Source organism: Paroedura picta, chromosome 4, assembly GCF_049243985.1.
Source record: "Paroedura picta isolate Pp20150507F chromosome 4, Ppicta_v3.0, whole genome shotgun sequence".
NCBI lineage: Eukaryota > Metazoa > Chordata > Lepidosauria > Squamata > Gekkonidae > Paroedura > Paroedura picta.
Genome location: NC_135372.1, coordinates 57,484,396 through 57,503,433, shown reverse-complemented (window position 1 = coordinate 57,503,433; position 19,038 = coordinate 57,484,396). Strand labels below are relative to the sequence as shown.

General features: G+C 43.4%; 1 protein-coding gene across 2 annotated transcripts in view; it reads left to right on the top strand.

The window, feature by feature from the left end:
- The window catches only part of DPYD (dihydropyrimidine dehydrogenase), a 609,807-nt gene that overhangs the window by 320,917 nt on the left and 269,852 nt on the right, over positions 1–19,038 (top strand). For both annotated transcript variants that reach the window (XM_077332983.1, XM_077332982.1), the window contains exon 12: positions 9,036–9,220. In XM_077332983.1, the coding sequence (XP_077189098.1) occupies positions 9,036–9,220 (185 nt within the window). The remainder of the gene's footprint in view (positions 1–9,035; positions 9,221–19,038) is intronic.

Below are 19,038 nucleotides of genomic sequence, written 5' to 3'. Positions count from 1 at the left end.
ACCATCAGGTCCACATCCACCCCAGCACCGAAGACCAGATCGAGTGTATGGCTGGCTTGATGGATGGGTCTGGTAACAAATTGGGAGAACCTTAGTGTCTCCTTGGTCGACACCAGGTCTAAGCCAGACTCGGAGGACGGTGAATTTGCATGGATATTGAAGTCCTCCAGAATCAATAATCTGGGGAACTGCAAAGCCCAGGCCACCACCTCGTCCAATAGGATCAACAGGCTAGCTGGGGGAGCGTTGGGCTCTATCACCTCTCCATGTGCTTTTCCATCCTGGAAAACCTAAAGGCATAAGCCACTAGGCACTGGTGTGCTGTTCCTTGGTTCCTCATTCCTGGAGTTTCAATTGCTTTCCCTGACGGGTAACTTGACACAAGATACATTCGTTTGCTATAATGCAGAGAATGTTGTGGTTGTTGCTATTAGGGGTGCTATAGTGTAGCAGGAGAGACATTTGCTGTGAGGGTCAAAGGCTTGATCTAGAATATATTCAAAACTATGTGGCCAGAAGATAACATAAACCACTGGATTTTCTGAGCATTTCCATATACCTTATAACAACAACAAAAACGATGCCGCATATAGAAACCACCTACAAAAATGCCCTAAAACTTATGGCATCCCTGCCATTCCTAAAAATATCTATCCTTCATAGTTTCCTATGTGATGAAATGATCGCTGTTGCACTCTACAGGTCTCTTTTCATTCTGGCAAATATCTTTATAGGTCTCTTTCTCAATTCCCTGCAGAGAATGTCCCAGTTGGGAGTTCATGTGCATTGCTGCTGCTCTTGATAACAATTGCTTATTTGTAGTTTTTCTAGGAGGAATTACTCAAAGCAATTTTAAAAGAAACGAAATCAGAACAGCCTTTAAAAATGACAAGATGAAAAAACAGTTCCCTTTAGTCTTTAGTTCCCTTTAGCCCATTTAATGTTGCAAGAGGTTTAATGTCTATCCTGTTGTTCTGTTCTGTGCTGTCTATGTTTGTTTCTGTCTGGTTGCTATCAGAACAGTTTCTTTTGTTTCCTGGGTGCTATTGTTCCAAAAGAAAGAGAGGATGCCCATCTGCACCCCATTTGGATGATGTTTCTCCCCACCCTAATTCCTTTCACCCATTTCCTGCTCTGAAGGTCACAAAGCTTGGTATGTGGCAGCCCATCTTTTGTGTGTGTCCTCAGATGATGCAGCTTGCCTCTTCAGCTAGGTATATTTTCCCCTGGCCCCTTTCTTTCCTTGGATTTTAAGGGCAGGCAAGCAGAATAGTTTCCTATGTACAGGAGCCATTAGAATTCAAGTCACTTTCTTTCCCGGATATGCCTTTGCCCATGAGGATGTTGAAGCTCTTGTTCCTTTTGCCTCATTTAGGGCACATTCCATAACTAGGCATTGCTCTGAAATGATCTTGACCTTTCTGCGTCACTCAAAGTAGCAGTCTTAAGTTTCTGTACAGCATTGATCTATAATTTCCTTGAAACATAAACAATGAGAGGTAAAAATGAACACAAATCCTTGATTGTATAGTCTTTATTGGAGTGATTTTTGTAAATAAAAGGGTAAATCAGAGGGGTCAGCATCACATTGCTGAGTATTGCCTTAGACCGTGACAATGAAGCCAACATGATCATTCTGTAAATTTTCCCCCTTCCTCCAAAATCTGTATAGGAATAGCTTGTGTTCCCTTGAGAATAGCCACATTCACAGTTTCTGCTTAGCATTATTAGCCAGGTTTCACTATGAGTTGATATCCTATATGTACTTACTTGGAGGACACTGATAAATCTTTAAGTTTGGCTCCAAACCTGAGTTCAATACTGTATTTAATTTCTATGTTAGATACCATTTTTTTTTTTAATCCAGAAAAAAATAATTCCAAATGTACTTGAAGGACAGTATGTGCTTGTTTGCTGCCCCAGAACCCTCCTAGCAAACCTTTCTCCTACAAGTCATCTGATCGGCCATAATATGAGCCATTCTTTCTTAGTGGTGCCAGGACTGTGGAATGTATTTCCTGAAGTACATTAGGCTCCTATACTCTATGGCAGTGGTCCCCAACCCCTGGGCCAGGGACCAGTACCTGGCCATGGATCAGTCGGTACCGGGCCACGGCTCCTCCTTGTCCTCCTCTCCGGTTGCTGCCTTGGGGGCTGCCCTGCCACTCTGCCGCCAGCTTACCTTTGGTGCTCTCCAGCGGCTGCCATGCTGGGGCTCCCCCTCGGCGTAGCACTGCGTAGCTGCTGCTGGCAGCGCCCCCCAGCTGGCGGTGCGAAGTCAGGGGCACTGGCAGGAAAGCAAGTGGAGCAGGGGCTCAGGTGGCAGCAGTGGCAGCGTCCCTCAGCAAAAGACTACCCTCCCCGGGCCTCAGTAAAATTGTCAAGCGTTGACCGGTCCCCGAAGATAAAAAGGTTGGGGACCACTGCTCTGTGGGACTGTTTTTGAGGGAAAGGTGTGGGTTTTTGTTTGTTTGTTTGTTTTAATGCTGGAATGTTTGGTAGTTGCAACTCAGATTTTTTTTTTTAATAAACTGATTGAGGCAACACGGTGTGGAGAGGAGGCATTATAAAAATGTTTAAATATAAAAATGATGATGGACCTACTGACTTCTTTTTCTATTGAATTAAGCCCAAGGTAGAACCCAACACCATTTCTGATACCAAGTGCTCAGAAATGTCTATCCTGTTCTGTTATTTTAGAAAACAAGATAGCAGGATGAGAGGGACACCAAGAAAAAGGGAGGGGTTACACAGCAAATCATATATACCAGAAATCATTATACGCTAACAAATATAGAACAGGAAGAGAGATTTATCCCCAATATCTCCTTCATTAAAATCCTTGAAACAGTCTACAAACTATGATGTTTCTTACTACAGGCATTTTACACTTCTAATTTAAATTTCTAATTACGTAACTAATATATTTTACAGCTATATAGAAATGCCCGTCTTGTTCTAACATCATCCCCCAATGATCCAATTCGATCGAAGCCAATTGGGCTTCTAACTATCTCCCCCCCTCCCCCCCCCCAGGGAAGACACCTAGCTGGTGAGGATTCTTGTTTTCCAAATACTGATACCAAGTTGACTCATTGTATTAACGTTAGATTACATTTTTTCTTTACCCATATGATTGTTTAAGTGTTTTATTTTATTTTTTCCAAATTGCAGCCAAGGGTAAACTGCCAGTTTCCAGTGAAAGAAGTCTGTAAGATGTATATCAAAAATAACATTAATGAGCTGCGAATGCCAGAATTACAGGAACTTATGAAATTGGTTAAACATAAAATACCATTAAACTGTTTACTGAGGCTTCACAGATATACTGCGGCTAATGAGCATTTCTGCTATTTAAATAAGCCCAAATTGAACACACATTACATGGATACATAATTAGTCATGGCAGTCAAGCACACACAGTGTCATTTTTAAAACTTTATTTGAGGAATCTTTTCCATTTGATTTGTTTTGCTAATTAAAATATTTTCCAGCTTTCCAATATATCTTAATATTACTGGATTTTTCCCCTCCAAAGTGGTCTGTAATTGGCTGGTGTTTTTCCATTTGTGTTTGTTTGCATAATGAAGTCAGCAGTGTGAACTATACTATAGCATACAAAATTCTTTTAATGTTTAGTTTATGATGGTTTCTGCCATTCGTTTTGGATATTGCCATGAGATCACATGCCTATTGTCTGCACGCAATATTTGTAAACTTTTGTGTTATTGGAATGTAGCTGCCACTGTCATAGAATTATATGGGGGATCCTCCTTTAATAATAGCTGGATCAGAGCTGTGTTCCCATGGTTTCTTCTCTCATTGCTCTGGTAACATGAAGGGAATGGGATCATGTGAGAATAGGCACATGAGCTTCAAAAATCTGGAACTGGGTAATAATGCTTTAATTCATTATCCATTAGTACCTTAAAGGCAGCTATGTGGGGTATCTAATTGAATTACCACTCATACATTTTTTATTTTCATATAATTATCTATACTGTTTACGATTGTCCTTATCAGCCTTCTGAATCTATTACAGTCATTTCTTTAATTTCAGGGCTGTGTGAATAGACAATCATGTTCCCTTTAAGACTAAAACAGCCAAATCTGAACTACACAGTGGATTCCTTTCAAAAGCTCTCTTCCACTGGGAAAACATGCCTCTTCTGCCAAAGCAAGTATCCTTGCAATAACTGGATGATTCTTGCATTGGAAGAAGCCTCTACCATTGCTGGAATAGAATTCTGAGTACAATCCAGTGTGTTTTGGATGAGAAAGAAGTACCCCAAAATGTGCTTTGTTTTGTTTTTAAACAAAGGCTGGGATGTACCTGCCCCAACCAAGAATAATCAGCATATCTGATGCTTGTATCTGAGTACCAAACAAGTAGAAGAGTTGACTCCTATATGCCGCTTTTCTCTACCCGAAGGAGTCTCAAAGTGGCTTACAGTCGCCTTCCCTTTCCTCTCCCCACAACAGACACCCTGTGGGGTAGGTGAGGCTGAGAGAGCCCTGATATCACTGCTCGGTCAGAACAGCTTTATCAGTGCTGTGGCGAGCCCAAAGTCACCCAGCTGGCTGCATGTGGGGAGGAAGGGGGAATCAAACCCGGCTCACCAGATTAATAGTCTGCACTCCTAACCACTACACCGAGCTGGCTCTCAAGTGTACGATGCAGTGAGTTGTCTCACACCAGTTGCTATTACTTCATTCAGAGTTGATAAGGTAAAGCAGAATGCTTCTGTGTAGGCTACCATGGGGTGTCTGTTGTAGGGAGAGGAATGGGAAGGCCACTGTAAGCCACTTTGAACCTCCTTCGGGTAGAGAAAAGCGGCATATAGGAACCAACACTTCTTCTTCTTATAGAAATCAGGCTAGGCTGCTCTCCAGAGAGGAAAGTTACTTAGACAGCCTGGGTAGTCTGCTTGAGAAACAAAACTGAAACTTTCCCCCAGACAGCCTGGCTCTTAGGGTAGCAGAGCCAGAGAGCTCAGAGTCCTCTTTGGTACTGTCATGAGTTTACAAGAGGGAGGAGATGGTAGAGACAGTGTGGAATTGAATATGCAGGAGCCCTGCAAACTGAATCAGGACTAAAGGTGGCAATTTGGGAAAGCTTGGCCAATGTGGTGTAGCCTGACAACCAGGGTGTTCATTGAGTGTGTATTCTCTTGGGCTGGGTACCTTGTCAGTCCCCACTCACACATAGATGTTGGATCTGTGTAAATAATATTTTTTCTTTAAGCTTTTTCTTTAAGGGCTTCCCCATGGTGCTCTTTGATTAAGAGAGAATAGCACAGTCTGACCCAAAGTACAGGGTGTGCCATTCTTCATTCCACTGCCTACTCCTGCTGTCCCTTCCCTTCTTCCAACTCCAGGACTTTGCTCACTCACTCAACTGTGCTGTAACCAATTTTATGGGGATAGTTCTTACCCACCGCTATATGCTGCACCAGTCTGCCTGCCAGCATTGCCCTGGGTATTTCCCCATTCTTTAGCACCAGCTGTCTTTGGCGCCAATGACCTATGCCTAATGTTGTCCCAGTAGCATTTTTTCTGTTGAGGGTTCATGCCCAGATTGCAGTCATTTTCTAAGTCCTTGTACGTCTGCCTGGCAATAGTAGTTTTTGCTGTGTGCTCTTGTTACATCTTCTTGACTCTTTGTAACTGGCATACAGGTACTGGGAAAGGGTCAGAATGCCAAGGGAAACCTTTTAAAAAGCAGAACAAGTTTAGCATCCATTGGCACCTTTAGGACCAACACATTTTTATTCATAAGATGCCACTAGACTCTAAATTTGTACTGCTGCTTTGGACCAACACAGCTACCCACTTAAATCTTTAAAAAAGTTATTTTTCTTCATGTGTGTTTTAAAAATCAGGAAATGGCTAAATCCTATCAGCTTTAATAGAGTTTCAGATAGTCTGAAATTTTAGGTTTTCTAAATTCCGGATCTGGATCTTGGTACTAGTACGCATCCGTAGTAAATAAGTTGCTTGGCCAAACCTTCTCTACTTCTGCTATCCCGTGAGTAAACTTATACATTTACAATGTACATTATATTCAAGACACTGCAAAACTGACTGGAAATATTAATCACACTCAGCTGTTTTGGATTCAGATGCTAGAAGAAAACAAATCTAGACTGGGAGCTTGCAGATGATTTTAGCAGACTTGGCCAAGTATATGCTTTGTTTATTTTAGGTTAGGTTAGTTTCCTGCAATCCCTGGGACTTGAATGGGGAGTAACAACTTCTGATCCTGAAAGCGACACAATATTGCTGGTTTTAAAATTGCTGCTGAAACATGCAAAACAGTTTCTTCCCCCAATATTTTTTTTTGTCTAAACCATCAGTGCCTTATCTTAACATTCAGAATTTCCAAATGTTTTGTGCTCACCATTATCAGTATTAGCAGCCCTATGAGGCATTCATATTAATTTGTCATATTAATGTTTTGTTGGCTGTATCAAAAATGAGATATACAGCCTAATTATTCCTTCCTTCTAATTTATTTTAAGATAGTGGCTGTGTGAGGATCTAAGCCCAATAATTGCCCACGCACATCCCCACCCCATTGAATTTCTTTGCCAGTGTTATCAGTCATGCCAGTGGCTGTGATCCACAAATTACATATTCACACATTTGGGCAAAGAAACTGTTTATGACATTGATGAGTGCCTTGGCTTTGTCTCCATAGAAGTTTTGAGCTGAAGAGGCTATCTGCAGGCAAAGCTGAAACTGGCTTACCTCCTCAGCAGGAACTGCTGCAGAAAGTGCAGAAAGAAAAAAGAATTCTGGCCATGTACCTGCATAGTACTTGATCAAAAGTCCCAAGCTATATTTGTAACGGAGACTCATCATATGTCTTGAGCAGCCTCACTTCCTCTTGCATGCCTCTCGTGAAAGCCCATTATGTCAGGAAAGCCTTTCTGGAAATCCCTGACCTTGCCTGCCTGTCCCCCTCCATCACATACCGGCCCCTCCACCCCTGCGCTTCCCCTTGTTCTTTTCCTGCATCCTATTATTTAACTCATTGATGTGGAAACACAAAATGGGAAATTATGAAAATGCAGTTCCTTCCTATAATTATGGTTTTGACTTTAAAGAGGGTTTCCCCAGACAAAACACAGCCACCCGGGCTCATCTCTTGTAAAAACAGAACACAACTTTGACACCGCTCGATGACAACTGAGAAATAATCTTGTCATATGCTAGCAGGTTTCTCTTTTACATATATGACAGCACAGCTACATCAGTTTAATTGACCTTAGCAATCTGCATCTGCGTTTGGTATGTCCCCAAGGGATGCTGCATTTTTCCCTCCCTGTCTTTTAGAGGAAAAAAGAAACCTGGGTGCCACAATATAGTAATCACTACATAAAAGCCATTCCTTTTGATGCATGGTATCTCGAGCAGCTAAAATAATACTTTCAACAAAATATGCGTTGCTTTGAAGGTTCTCAGCTCTTTCTAATGACACAATATTCTGAATTTATAATCTCTGACAGAGGTAACTAACATTATTTTAAGACATTTTCTGTCATGAGGTGAAAGAATATACTTTTCAGAGGTGTCGTTGCAATATTTATATTTCACTCTCATTGTTTTGTGGTGCTTACATATGGTAGATAGATCTCCCATAACTTTGAATGTCTGACAATATTTTTATACCACGGTTTCTCCAGTACATTCTTGATGGCATATGTGGTCTTCTAACCCCATTATATCCTCAATAATCTTGTGAAGTAGATCAGGCTGAGAGAAGGTTGCTGGATGAGCCATGAGTCACTTTTGTCAGCCTAGCCAGCCTCACAGGAACTCCAGGGCTAAGTAAGGCTCAGAACCTGGATCTTCTTTGCCTGCCCCACAGCACTGCATTATTTATATTATTTAAAACAATGGGCTGGCCTCGCAGAAGATCCCTCTGCAAAGCCTCCCTTTCCCAGTGTTGTCTGGAATTCTGAAATGGCAACAAATCTGCTGCTAGGCATGTTGGTGTTTCTGCATTCAAGATATTTTCTTTCTTTAAAAGTTTGCATCCTGTGTCTTCCACAGTGGGTTTGAGGGAGGTGAAAATATCAAGTTGGGCAAAGACTGGGACTTGCAGTGGCACCAGAGAACTGTTAAAGAGTTTGAGCAAGATGATGTGATTTTAAGCAGACCATTGTTTAGTAGCCAAGACAAGAGAAGTTATAATTCCATTTGGTTCCATTTTAGTCAGACCTCACTGAGTACTGTGTGGTTCCAGATGCCACATTTCAGGAATGATGTAAAATCAAAACAGAGCGACAAAGATGAGCAGGGTCGGGGAATCAAGTGCTTCAAGGGAAGGATAAAGGAGCTGGCTGTGTTTGACCTCAACAAGAGTAGACTGAGGGGGAACCTGATAGCTCTCTTATGTTTGAAGGGTTTTGACATATGAGCAGAAGCTAGATGTAATGGGCTTAAATGACAGGAGGGCTGAATTCAGCTGGATGTTGGGAGATAATAGCAGCCAACAGTAGAACCAGGGAGGGGGCTTTCGATCATGGAGGTCTTCAAGCTGAGACTTGACAGTTATCTGTCAGGAACACTCTAGCTTTGGATTTCCTGCAATGAGCAGGTTCAGACTATCAGGAGACTTCATACTGCTTGCCAATCACAGGAACCGGTACTGTTGTATATTACTATTTCCATATACTTCTGAATGTTCGAGTGAGACCTGAATTAACACATCTCCTGTTGGTTAGGTTCCAGTCTTAGATCCTAGAATTTAGGATTCAGGTCTGATAATATCCTGTGGTATATACTAGTGGCTATAAATAAAATGGAAGGACTCCTTGCTAGAAGACGTCGTCTGACAAGACAGGAAGTAGGAGGAAGGAGATTTGGCTTGGATGCAGTCTGTTTTGTTGCATAACACCATTGCTGTGTCCAAGTTATACAGTAAACATGGTGTTGAAGTTAAATTGTGACTCAGTGACACAAGATATGCACAGTTCCAACTGCTGTATCACATATTCTGTTTTCTTCTTGTGTTTCCTTTAATACAGTAAAAGAAGCTCTGAGCCCTATCAAATTTAACAACTGGGGTCTCCCTGAAGTTGATCCAGAGAGCATGCAAACAAGTGAGCCATGGGTTTTTGCAGGGGGTGACATTGGTGGCATGGCCAACACCACAGTTGAATCAGTGAATGACGGAAAGCAAGCTTCCTGGTACATGCACAAATATATACAGGTGGGTTTTTAGTAGAGCGCTCTCTAACTTTTTCAGGTACATATTTCCTCCTCACTCCCAAATGTATTACACTATCTGTAATTAAGTGACACTTTATACAGATTTGGCAATGTTACAGTATAAATCCAACATAAGGACAATTAATGGGGAAAGTGAGGTTGTTTATAATATATAGAAACCAGTTAAAGACTTTGCTAAGTTAAAATGGAATTTTGAGTTGTTGTTTTTCCTTGGGTTCAAGTGTGATTTCTGTGTTAACCAATGAGACTTATATTTACTCATCAGCTCTGATATCTACCCCAGAGAAATACAACTTAATACATAACATACTGCATAATGCACCTTACTTGGGTAATTGGAAAAACAACTTATAAATATTAAAATAGTACAGCGCTGAGCTCTGTGGGAGGTTTGGGGGGTGGAGAATACTTTAAACATTTTCACCTGGGGCAGAAATTACTATGTATATGATGTAATCATACAAGCACTGTTTAAAACACATGCAAACTCAAAATGGGTACCTCAGCAAAAAAAAAAAGCTGCCTCTCTGATAAATCTGTCAGTCACTTAAGAGACAACAGGTTTGTGGGCAGAAAATTCTACAAATTAAAAAAAACTGGATTAAGAAACATTGTTCAGCAGGTGAAGAAACAATTCCTACATCTGGTGCTAAGAGGATCGTATGTTCTGATTTTTGCTTGTTCCTGTGCCTGGAATAGGACTTCCTGCAGTGGTAAACAAGATATGAGACAGATGCTGTCTGTAGCATATCATAAAAATGAGCCTATTAATGCAAGAACGAGAGAGATTATGATCCTGTTTTCCACCACTGAAAATTCCATTTCAAGGTGAAAAGAGGTAATGCTGATTAAGAGAGTCAGTGTGGTAGAGTAGATGGTGTGCTGGATTGGGGTTATTGTAAGGGTGTTTTTGTTTTTTAAAAGGAAGGGGAAACTATGTATACTGTCCTGAGCTATTTGAAGGGAAGGTGAGACAAAAATATGGTAGGTTGACAGGACTTGTGGGTTTGGAGCCCTGATAGCTTGTCATTTTACTTTAACGTATAAACATTGTAGATGACTGCCTGGTACTCCACTTAGCTAACGGACATGCATTCCTCCAAACCAGGGGGCTCTTCCACTGACAGGGAAAACACTCCTCAGCTTAGTAAAATGCAGGCAATCCATGTGCTTCACAGAATGTTTCAATTTCTGTATTGAGTAGGGTTGTGCCAGGAGTTCTCCTTGCAACCTATCTGCAGCCTACACAGATCAGCTCTCCTGATCTGATTGAGGCCAAGGCAGGCTCCTCCTCAAGCCAAGCTGGGACACCAGGCGACTCCTTAAAACCCTGTATGGCAGGGGTAGTCAAACTGCGGCCCTCCAGAGGTCCATGGACTACAATTCCCATGAGCCCCTGCCAGCAATCATGGGAATTGTAGTCCATGGACATCTGGAGGGCCGCAGTTTGACTACCCTTGCTGTATGGAGTGGGGAGTAGGATTTTTAACACCACCAGGGTGTGCTGGCTTTAATTGAATTGTTGGGGTTTTAACAAGCTGCTTTGTGGGAGTGGCGGACTAGAAATTAAATAATGAATATATAAAAATAAAATAAATCTCTGGAGTGTGGTCTCTGGCATCATATCCTTGCCGAACTCCCTCCCCTCCTCCAAGACCATCCTCCCCAAATCCCATTCTCCGTGATCTCCAAGAATTTCCCAAGCAGGAGTCACTTCGGCACCACACTAGTAGAATACATGCTTTGTCTCTCCGGTTCTTATATCCTTGTAGCAAAGGATAGCAAGTAACAGGAGTGAGAAAAGAGAGTCATTGTGGGAGACTGTTTAAAGCACTGGCATAGGATCAGGGGGACTCAGGTTCTTGCTGCCCCCCAAAGCTGTCTGGGTGCCCCTGTGCCAGTCATTCTCTCTCAGTCTCATCCACCTCATTAGCTCCTTGAATAAATGCAGGCCAGGGGAATGGTGATTTGCCTCCCTGAGCTCCTGGGAGGAAAGGTGGCAGAAAATAAACAAAGGAGAGGTTTTTAAAAGAATGACTTGCTATTATAACAAGAAATTCCTAACATCTCTCTTTGTTAGAGAGTGACTTAACCATTTAATGGCAATCAAAATGTGCTTGGGGTGAAGCTGAGCTATTGCATATAGTATGTCATAGGTCTTTATGAAGGGGGTATGGGGATCATCTTCTGGGAACAAAAGCTAAGAGGATTTAGAGTTATTTCTCCTTGCTGTATGTTTTCAGATTGGAAAATGGAGAAGAGAATGGAGAAGAAGTGTACAAAGCAGAGAAAGTGTTTAAGGGCTGAAATTAAGGGAGGAGAGGGGATGAGCTATTCGTGTCTGTGGGGGAGGGGAGTCTGATACCCTGTAGCTATTTGGGGGAATAATAGAAGAAATGGGGGGAGCATCTTTAATCCTGTCCAAGTAAGCAAATGGAAAGGACTTGCAGCCCATAATGGTGTGAATCTGATTTTGTATTCCAGTCCAGATTTCTCTGCACCACAGCATGGGTTGTATGTGAAAGTAAACCATACTTTGCCACTACTTGCAGACCTTCAGGCTGTGTCTTTAAAACTTCCTCCACCTCCAGAGGCGTGCATTCAGATGGAGATTTCTGTGGGCGCAAGGACTGTTGCTTGCAGAGCATGAATTTCCCGCCTCTCTGCTTCCATGGCCACTTGATATGACCTCTGAAATCCAGTGTCTGGGGGGACTCCTAGGAACAGGACTGAGAGGGGCATTTCAGCCTATTCCTTTTACCCAAGGAAACATTTGCCTAGATTCAATCTTGCCTGGATCGAAGCCAAACTTCACTTTTTGTTTTGTTTTTTTACATTCTCTGTATACCAGGATTCAAAATAACCTTTTTTAAGCAGAAAAAAAATATCTTAACACTGCCCGTGGCGCCACGGGCGCCACGGACTAAATAAAATGGTAAGACGTTATGAGGCGGGATGTGTCCGGGATGAGGAAGGGTTCGGATTGGACCCTTCCTCCTGACAGACAATTAGAGGGACCAATCGGCAGGCACTTTGTGCCTGGCAATTGGTCCCTCCGATTCCCAGCCCCGAGCTACTGCGAGCCGCGCGCAGCGTGGCTCGTAGTTGCTTCTTTGCCGCCGGCCTGACGTGTCGGAGGCGCAAAGCGCCTCCGACGCGTCAGGCCGTCCGCAAGGGAGCGCGCGGCTGCCGGGGGCTCCCTGCCCTCATGGCCACAGAACATCACAAACCTCTGAGGAGCCACTGAAAGAAAAAAAACAGCCGACAAGCGCCGATGAGCCGCGTCAGGAGCCACCGAGGAGCATCCGTCAGGATCTGCGGAGCCGCCGGCAGCCTCCTCTTACAGGTAGCCTTCCGCCCCTCGCCTGCCCCTCGCTCTGCCCCCGCCTGCTAGCGCCCATTGTATTCTTTATACAATGGGCTTTTTTTCTAGTTAACCATACTTTGCCAGTGCAGATGATAAAACTATTGTAATAAAAATTAGAAAATGACACATCCCAAAAAGTATATTACCCTCCATGAAACGTCACTAGGACAAAGCTGGAATATAAAGAGAGCAAGCCTCTTAGTATAGCAGGTGCATTGGATAAACCTACCTAAACTTTTACAAAATCTGGCCCCATTCCTTTTATGAAAATATTCTTCCTGGACAGTTCTGTTTTAGATCATCTACATGGGACCTTTCCTGACCTCTTTGGACAGGTCATAGTTAATAATTTGAGAAGTGATGGGGGAATGGATGTTTTAGGATGCTTTGGGCTGATCCTGCATTGAGCAGGGGGTTGGACTAGATGGCCTGTATGGCCCCTTCCAACTCTATGATTCTATGAAAGAGGTGTCCCCCCCCCAGTAGTAATCCATAGTTTGTTATTGTGTATGAACTAGTCCAAAGTATGCTGAGCCAGGAATGGGCTGAGATACAGAAATACACCTTTTCTCCTGTAATAAAAATTAGAAAACAGTGCACTCTATATAAGAACTTTTGGAATGCTAGTTTGTTTGTTTTTCTGGCCTCCAAATATCCTTTATTTTATTGTGGCAAAATTGTTACCTAGCTCTGTGGTATCAAAGAGTTGGAAGGGGTCATACAGGTCATCTATTCCAACCTCCTGCTCAATGCAGAATTAGCCTAACACCTCCATTTTAAGTATCTGTGCAACTGTTGCTTAAAGGCTGCCAATGAGGGAGAGAGCTCACCACCTCCTTAGGCAGCCGATTCTACTGCTGAACTACTTTGATTGGGGGTTCCCCCTCCCCCGATATCTAGCATTCTTTTACATGTAGTTTAAACCCATTACTGTGGGTCTTATCATCTGTTCCCAACAGGAACCACTCCCTGCCCTCCTCTAAGTGACAAACTTTCAAATATTTAATGACAGTAATCAGTAATCTCAACCTCCTGTTCTGCAGGATGAAAATTCCCCTCAGCCTTTCCTCATTGGCTTGGTCCCCAGGCCCTGGATCATTCTCATCACTCTCCTCTTCACCCTCTCAGTTTGGTCCACATCCTTCTGGGGTGTTTATTATTCTACCCAATTTGGTGTTTTTTACAAATTGAATGAGTAGTCCCTCCATCTCCTGATCCAGATCACTGATAAAAAATGTTGAAAAGTACCGGACCTAGTATTGAACCCTGTGGCACCCCACTGCTCACCCTCTTCCAATCTGATGAAATACCACTCACTGTGGGTGTGGTTTCCTAACCAGTTCCCTATCCTTTGGAGATGTTTCCCCTTCCACATAGTAAACCTGTGTGTATCAAAAAATGCATTTGTGTTTAACTAAGGAATTAGTTGAAGCAAAGCTTAGGTTGCTTCAAGAAAACTTTGTTGGAATGTTTCTGATGATGCAGCCTGCATTATAACTCATGAGATAATTTTTAGCATCGAGGTATGAAGTTTAAATTCATACACTAGCTCAAACTCCATTTATTGTATTGAGTAATTTGAGGTAAAATCCTCATGCAGAATTAGAATCAATTTCCTATCTGTCACCAGACTATGCCTAAGATTTTTAAAAGTATGCTTGTAAGGGGGGTTTAAAAAAATAAAATAAAATAAAACAATACATTGAACTTTAATCCAGGGGATTTAGAGGAGTGGATTTTTTTAAGGAAATGCTATAAGCACTGGTGAGGCTTTGTTAACATAGAGACATTTTTTCTGTACATAATATTTTCCTTGTAACTGAAGCTTTATGGGGAAAGTACCCATAAAAATATTCTGAAATTCAGTATGTAGGCTACCCATGGACTGAAAGATATTTCTGTTGAATCTGCTTTCAGAATTGATACTCATTTAACAAAAAAAAAAGAGCTATTCATATTGGAACTTAGGTTAGACGCTACTTGTGTTACTGCAGTTTTGTGAAAAAAGACAAAAAATCCTCTACCTTTTTACAGCATGAAGTATAGCAGTTACTGCAGTAGAACTGTTACTAGCTAAACAGGATGCACATAATAGAAGGCTAGGCTATTGTAAACATGTTTGATTGATCAGAACTGTTAATATGGTGACTAAAATTTTGTGCTGGAAGGCAGGGACATGGAAGTATGCAGAGACCTCAAACCAGGGACTCCCTCAGAGAGACTTGGGGAATTTCCTCGCTGTGCTGAAAGGTAGCTGGCCTGAAGGAGGAACTACGTTTTCATATACTATAAATCAGCACCACCAGTGTGTGTGGACAGAGGAGTATAGCAGCTCAACAGAGATCATGTGACACGGCAGCCAATAAGGTTAGCCTGGCTTAATAAACTTAACTGATTCTGGCCCAGCTTCTCAATCCGAGCAATTTGTCACTCAGACCTTTTCCACACTGGTGGAAATTTGCTGGTCTGCCGCTAGGTGTTTCAGCCGGGACAAGTTGCCCCCCCCCCCCACTTTCCAGGTCCATACAGGGGAGCATTTCCCCCGCTGGACCCAATTCGTCCCGAATTTGTGCCTTCAGATAAGGCAGCCCAGGGCAGCGAGGTTCTGCCACGTGGCTCCACCTCCGGGTACAGTTCTTGTTATTTTTTAAAAACTAGAAAAATGTTCCAGGTGGCTCTGTGGCACTAGATAGTGCCACGGAGCTGCCTGGGGCATTTTTGGGATGCCATAGGTCAGGCAAGGGTGGTGAGGAGTTGGGCCAGGGTGGTGCGACTCTTCCCTGCCAGATGGCCTTGGCCTGACATAGGCCTGGCAGTGCCCACCGCAAGGAAGAGCACACGAAAGAATCCAAGTGTCCCTTGATGTGGGGCAATGGAGGGCCAGCTCCGGGCCAGTGCCAATGTAATCTGAAAGTGGGCATTAGCCCCACAATTGGATGAGCGCCGGCCTAGGCTGAATTCCCCATGCAGAAAAGGCATCACCAGAGAATGAGCTCTCTTTTCCTAAGCTGCCTGTAGCCTGCAATTCCTGACATGTCACCTGTTCACACACCTAATCTCAGTAAATGTGACATTAGACCCATTCTGCTCACATTGGTTAATGCACTTTCAATGCACTTTAGAAGTATTTTTGTTCAGTTCTGCACTGCAAAATCCAGCTCCAAATGTACATTGGAAGTGCATTATCCTACATGTGTCGAATGAGCTTAGGTAAGACATTATTCTCACCTATATTCCTCTAATTATTAGGCAAACCTAATAATGGTATATGGTATATGGGGATAAAATCTGTGCCTACTTTGTAGCATTGCTGTAATTCCTTCTCCTCCTTTTGTATAACGCTGTGAGCTTTGTGTGGAAGCATGTGCACATTCTGTTCAGTGAGTTATCAGCATATTTGTTATTTTCAGGATTATGCCTCCCCCTCCCCCACACAACTTCACTTATTGTAAAGCATTTGTAACATCTGTCTTTTAACTTCACAGTGGATTAAAGATAAAAGTGGTGATGATCCAAAGTTCTGAATAATGTCAGTGTGCTCAAAGAACATTGTAAGTTTAGGGTGACCTCCATTTTCTGGCCAATTTCACAGCTTCACACATACAGATATATGTGTACATCATTATCTGGCACAGATGTTCTTGTTCCAGAGTACATCCGTATAGTCAAATTAGGAGAAAATGTCTCTGTTTATACATGGGCACACATACACTAACATGTGGAATGTTGGGCAGAGTGGGTTAATTTCCTCTGCTTCTAGAAAAGAAGAGTTGGATTTCATACCCTGCTTTTCACTACCTGAAGGAGTCTTAAAGCAGCTTACAGTTGCCTTCCCTGGGAGGCAGGTAAGTTTGAGAGAGTTCTGACAGTATTGCTCTGTGAGAACAGCTCTTACAGGATTTTGACTAGCCCAAAGTTACCCAGCTCGCTGCACGTGGAGGAGCAGGGAATCAAACCCAGCTCTCCATATTAGAGACCACCGCTCTTAACCACGACACTGAGCTGGCTCACCATGAATGCACAAGTTTTGCATGATCACCATGTGACAAGGGGCAATGGAAAATGAGGGGGTCAGCACTGAAGAACCACAGTGGGCTTATGCGTTGTCTAGTTTACTATGTCCAGGCTACAGTGCTCCTTAATTACCATCCTTGCCTATGGGACCCAGGTGGTTTCCATCCATACAGTTTTGACAGGCTTAGCTTAACCAGTTCAGCTAAATGTTAAGTCCCCTTTGCATGATGTGCTGTTTCCCCAGGTTAGCACATATAGCAGGGACTTCTGCTGGACAGTAATTCCAAAGAGATGGCTGTGCCAGTCGGCAGTAACAAAATAATGCCCGAGTTAAGCAGCGCCCCTAAAGGCTAGCCTGTATTTTAGCATAAGTTTTTATGAGTCAGATCTCCCTTTCTGCTGATTTAGAACTGTAGAACTGCTGGGCCTGATTTTATACCCAGCCGGGGAGAAGGGCATGCAACAATGAGAGACCAGTGTGGAACAAGATCTAATGGAAGGGATAATCCATCCATACCAAGTGAGTGGGACACTCAGCTTGTTGAGCATTAGTGCATCGTGTTTTCACTTTTTCTTCTGTCACACAGCTAGTAGGACCTGCACCCGCACAATGAAGCTTTCATTTTCTTTGGCTACAAGGAGCATTGGAAGAAATCTGACAATTTGTAGCTCGTCAATTGGAATTTTAGATCAAGCAGGCTTAATATTAGAGTGTTTCCGTTACCCTTTTGCAGGTTTTGAGGCAGCTTATTCGACCTTACCATCTCACCATGAAGCTAATGGGAAAAGCCTTGCAGCAATCTTCACAGGAAAGTTTCCAAATGTCAAGTGTCATCTTTCCAGCTGCTAGATGAATGGGTAGCCACGAGGCATTTATTTGGGTGTGCGGTCTCTGTAAAATCTGGTTGCTGTGGTGGCGATTACTATAATTTGGCAATTGCTTTACCAGTATTTGGACTAGTTGCAATTTTACTCATCGGATTTGGGGCATAATTTCTTTGGAACGTTGTAATTTAGAGGCAGGGCAAGGCATAGTAGCTGTTTTTCAAAAATAGGGCTAGGACATCACTCATTCTGTCTTTCTTATCTGCATGTGTACATTCTTCTACAGTGTTCAGGTTGTCGAAGCAACTTCAGTTTGAAATAAAAATATATTCACAAAGCAGTTTGGCACTGTCTCCAGTCCAAAGGATGTTAAAGCTTTCAGTCTGCCAATGTTATCAGAGCATTTACTGCAGTTTTAGATATTGATGTGCATTTAGGATATATTAACTATAAGGAAGCATTTGAAAGCTGTTACCTTCTACTCGTGTGCTAAAAAAGAGAGAGACTAAGTATTCTACTATTTAGGTTGGGACCAGCAGACATTCTAGGATGTGGGGGAGGGGGAATGTCTTCCAGTTAGTCAAAATACTCCCCCAGCTAGCCTGTCAAATCTCCTGGAGGCGGTGCCAGCTTGAGTGTTGAAGTACCCCAGACTTTTAATCCTGGGGGACTTCAATGTCCACGCAGATTTGCCTGTCTTTGGGTCTAGTTTGGACCTGGTGTCAACCATGGTGATGCTAGGGTACTGGCCATACTCATTAGGCTGGCTACACACTCAATTTGATCTTTGGAGCTGGGGTAGAAGTGGACCAAATGATGATTGATCCCACTATGCCCTGAAGACCCAGCTCAGGATACTGCCCCTCCCCTGTTTGGGCGGCATGGAGGCTTATGGATCCAATTGGATTCCTAAATGTTCTACAGCGGTGGCCCCCAACCACCAGACCGTGGCCCGGTGCCGGGCCGCGAAGGCCCTGGCACTGGGACATGGCTCCCTGCCTCCGCAGGGCTGTGCCGGGCCGCACATGCACATTTGCACCATGTGCGGCCGCTGATGCGCATGCGCAGCACTCCTGCATGCACGTTTACACCATGCGTGGCCACAAACACACATGTGTGGCACTCCCGCACATGTGTGCATGCGTGGGAGTGCCGCGCATGCACGTTTGCGGCCGTGCATGGCGCAAACGTGCATGTGCGACCCAACCACGCATGCACGCATGCGCAGCCGGGCAATCGGTCTCCCCGTCGATGCCGGTTCGCAGCCTAAAGACTGTTGCGGACCACTGCTCTACAGGGCCCCATGCTTCCCAGCGACTCACTGGCAAAATTAGTTGTGGACTGGCAATCCCACATAACTGTGGTCATTGATGAGATCACTCACAAGGACCCTCTCGGCCCTTGCCTCTAACTGGCACCCTGGTATACAGGAGACCTCAGGGAGAAGAAGAGGAAAGTGAAACGGCTAGAGCGAGTGTGGCAGAAATCTCACAACAAAGCTGCAAGAACATCCTATTGCACACTTATAAGGGCATATGTGATAGCAGTTAAAGCAGCAAAATTAGAGTTTCACATTACTTCTATTATGTCTG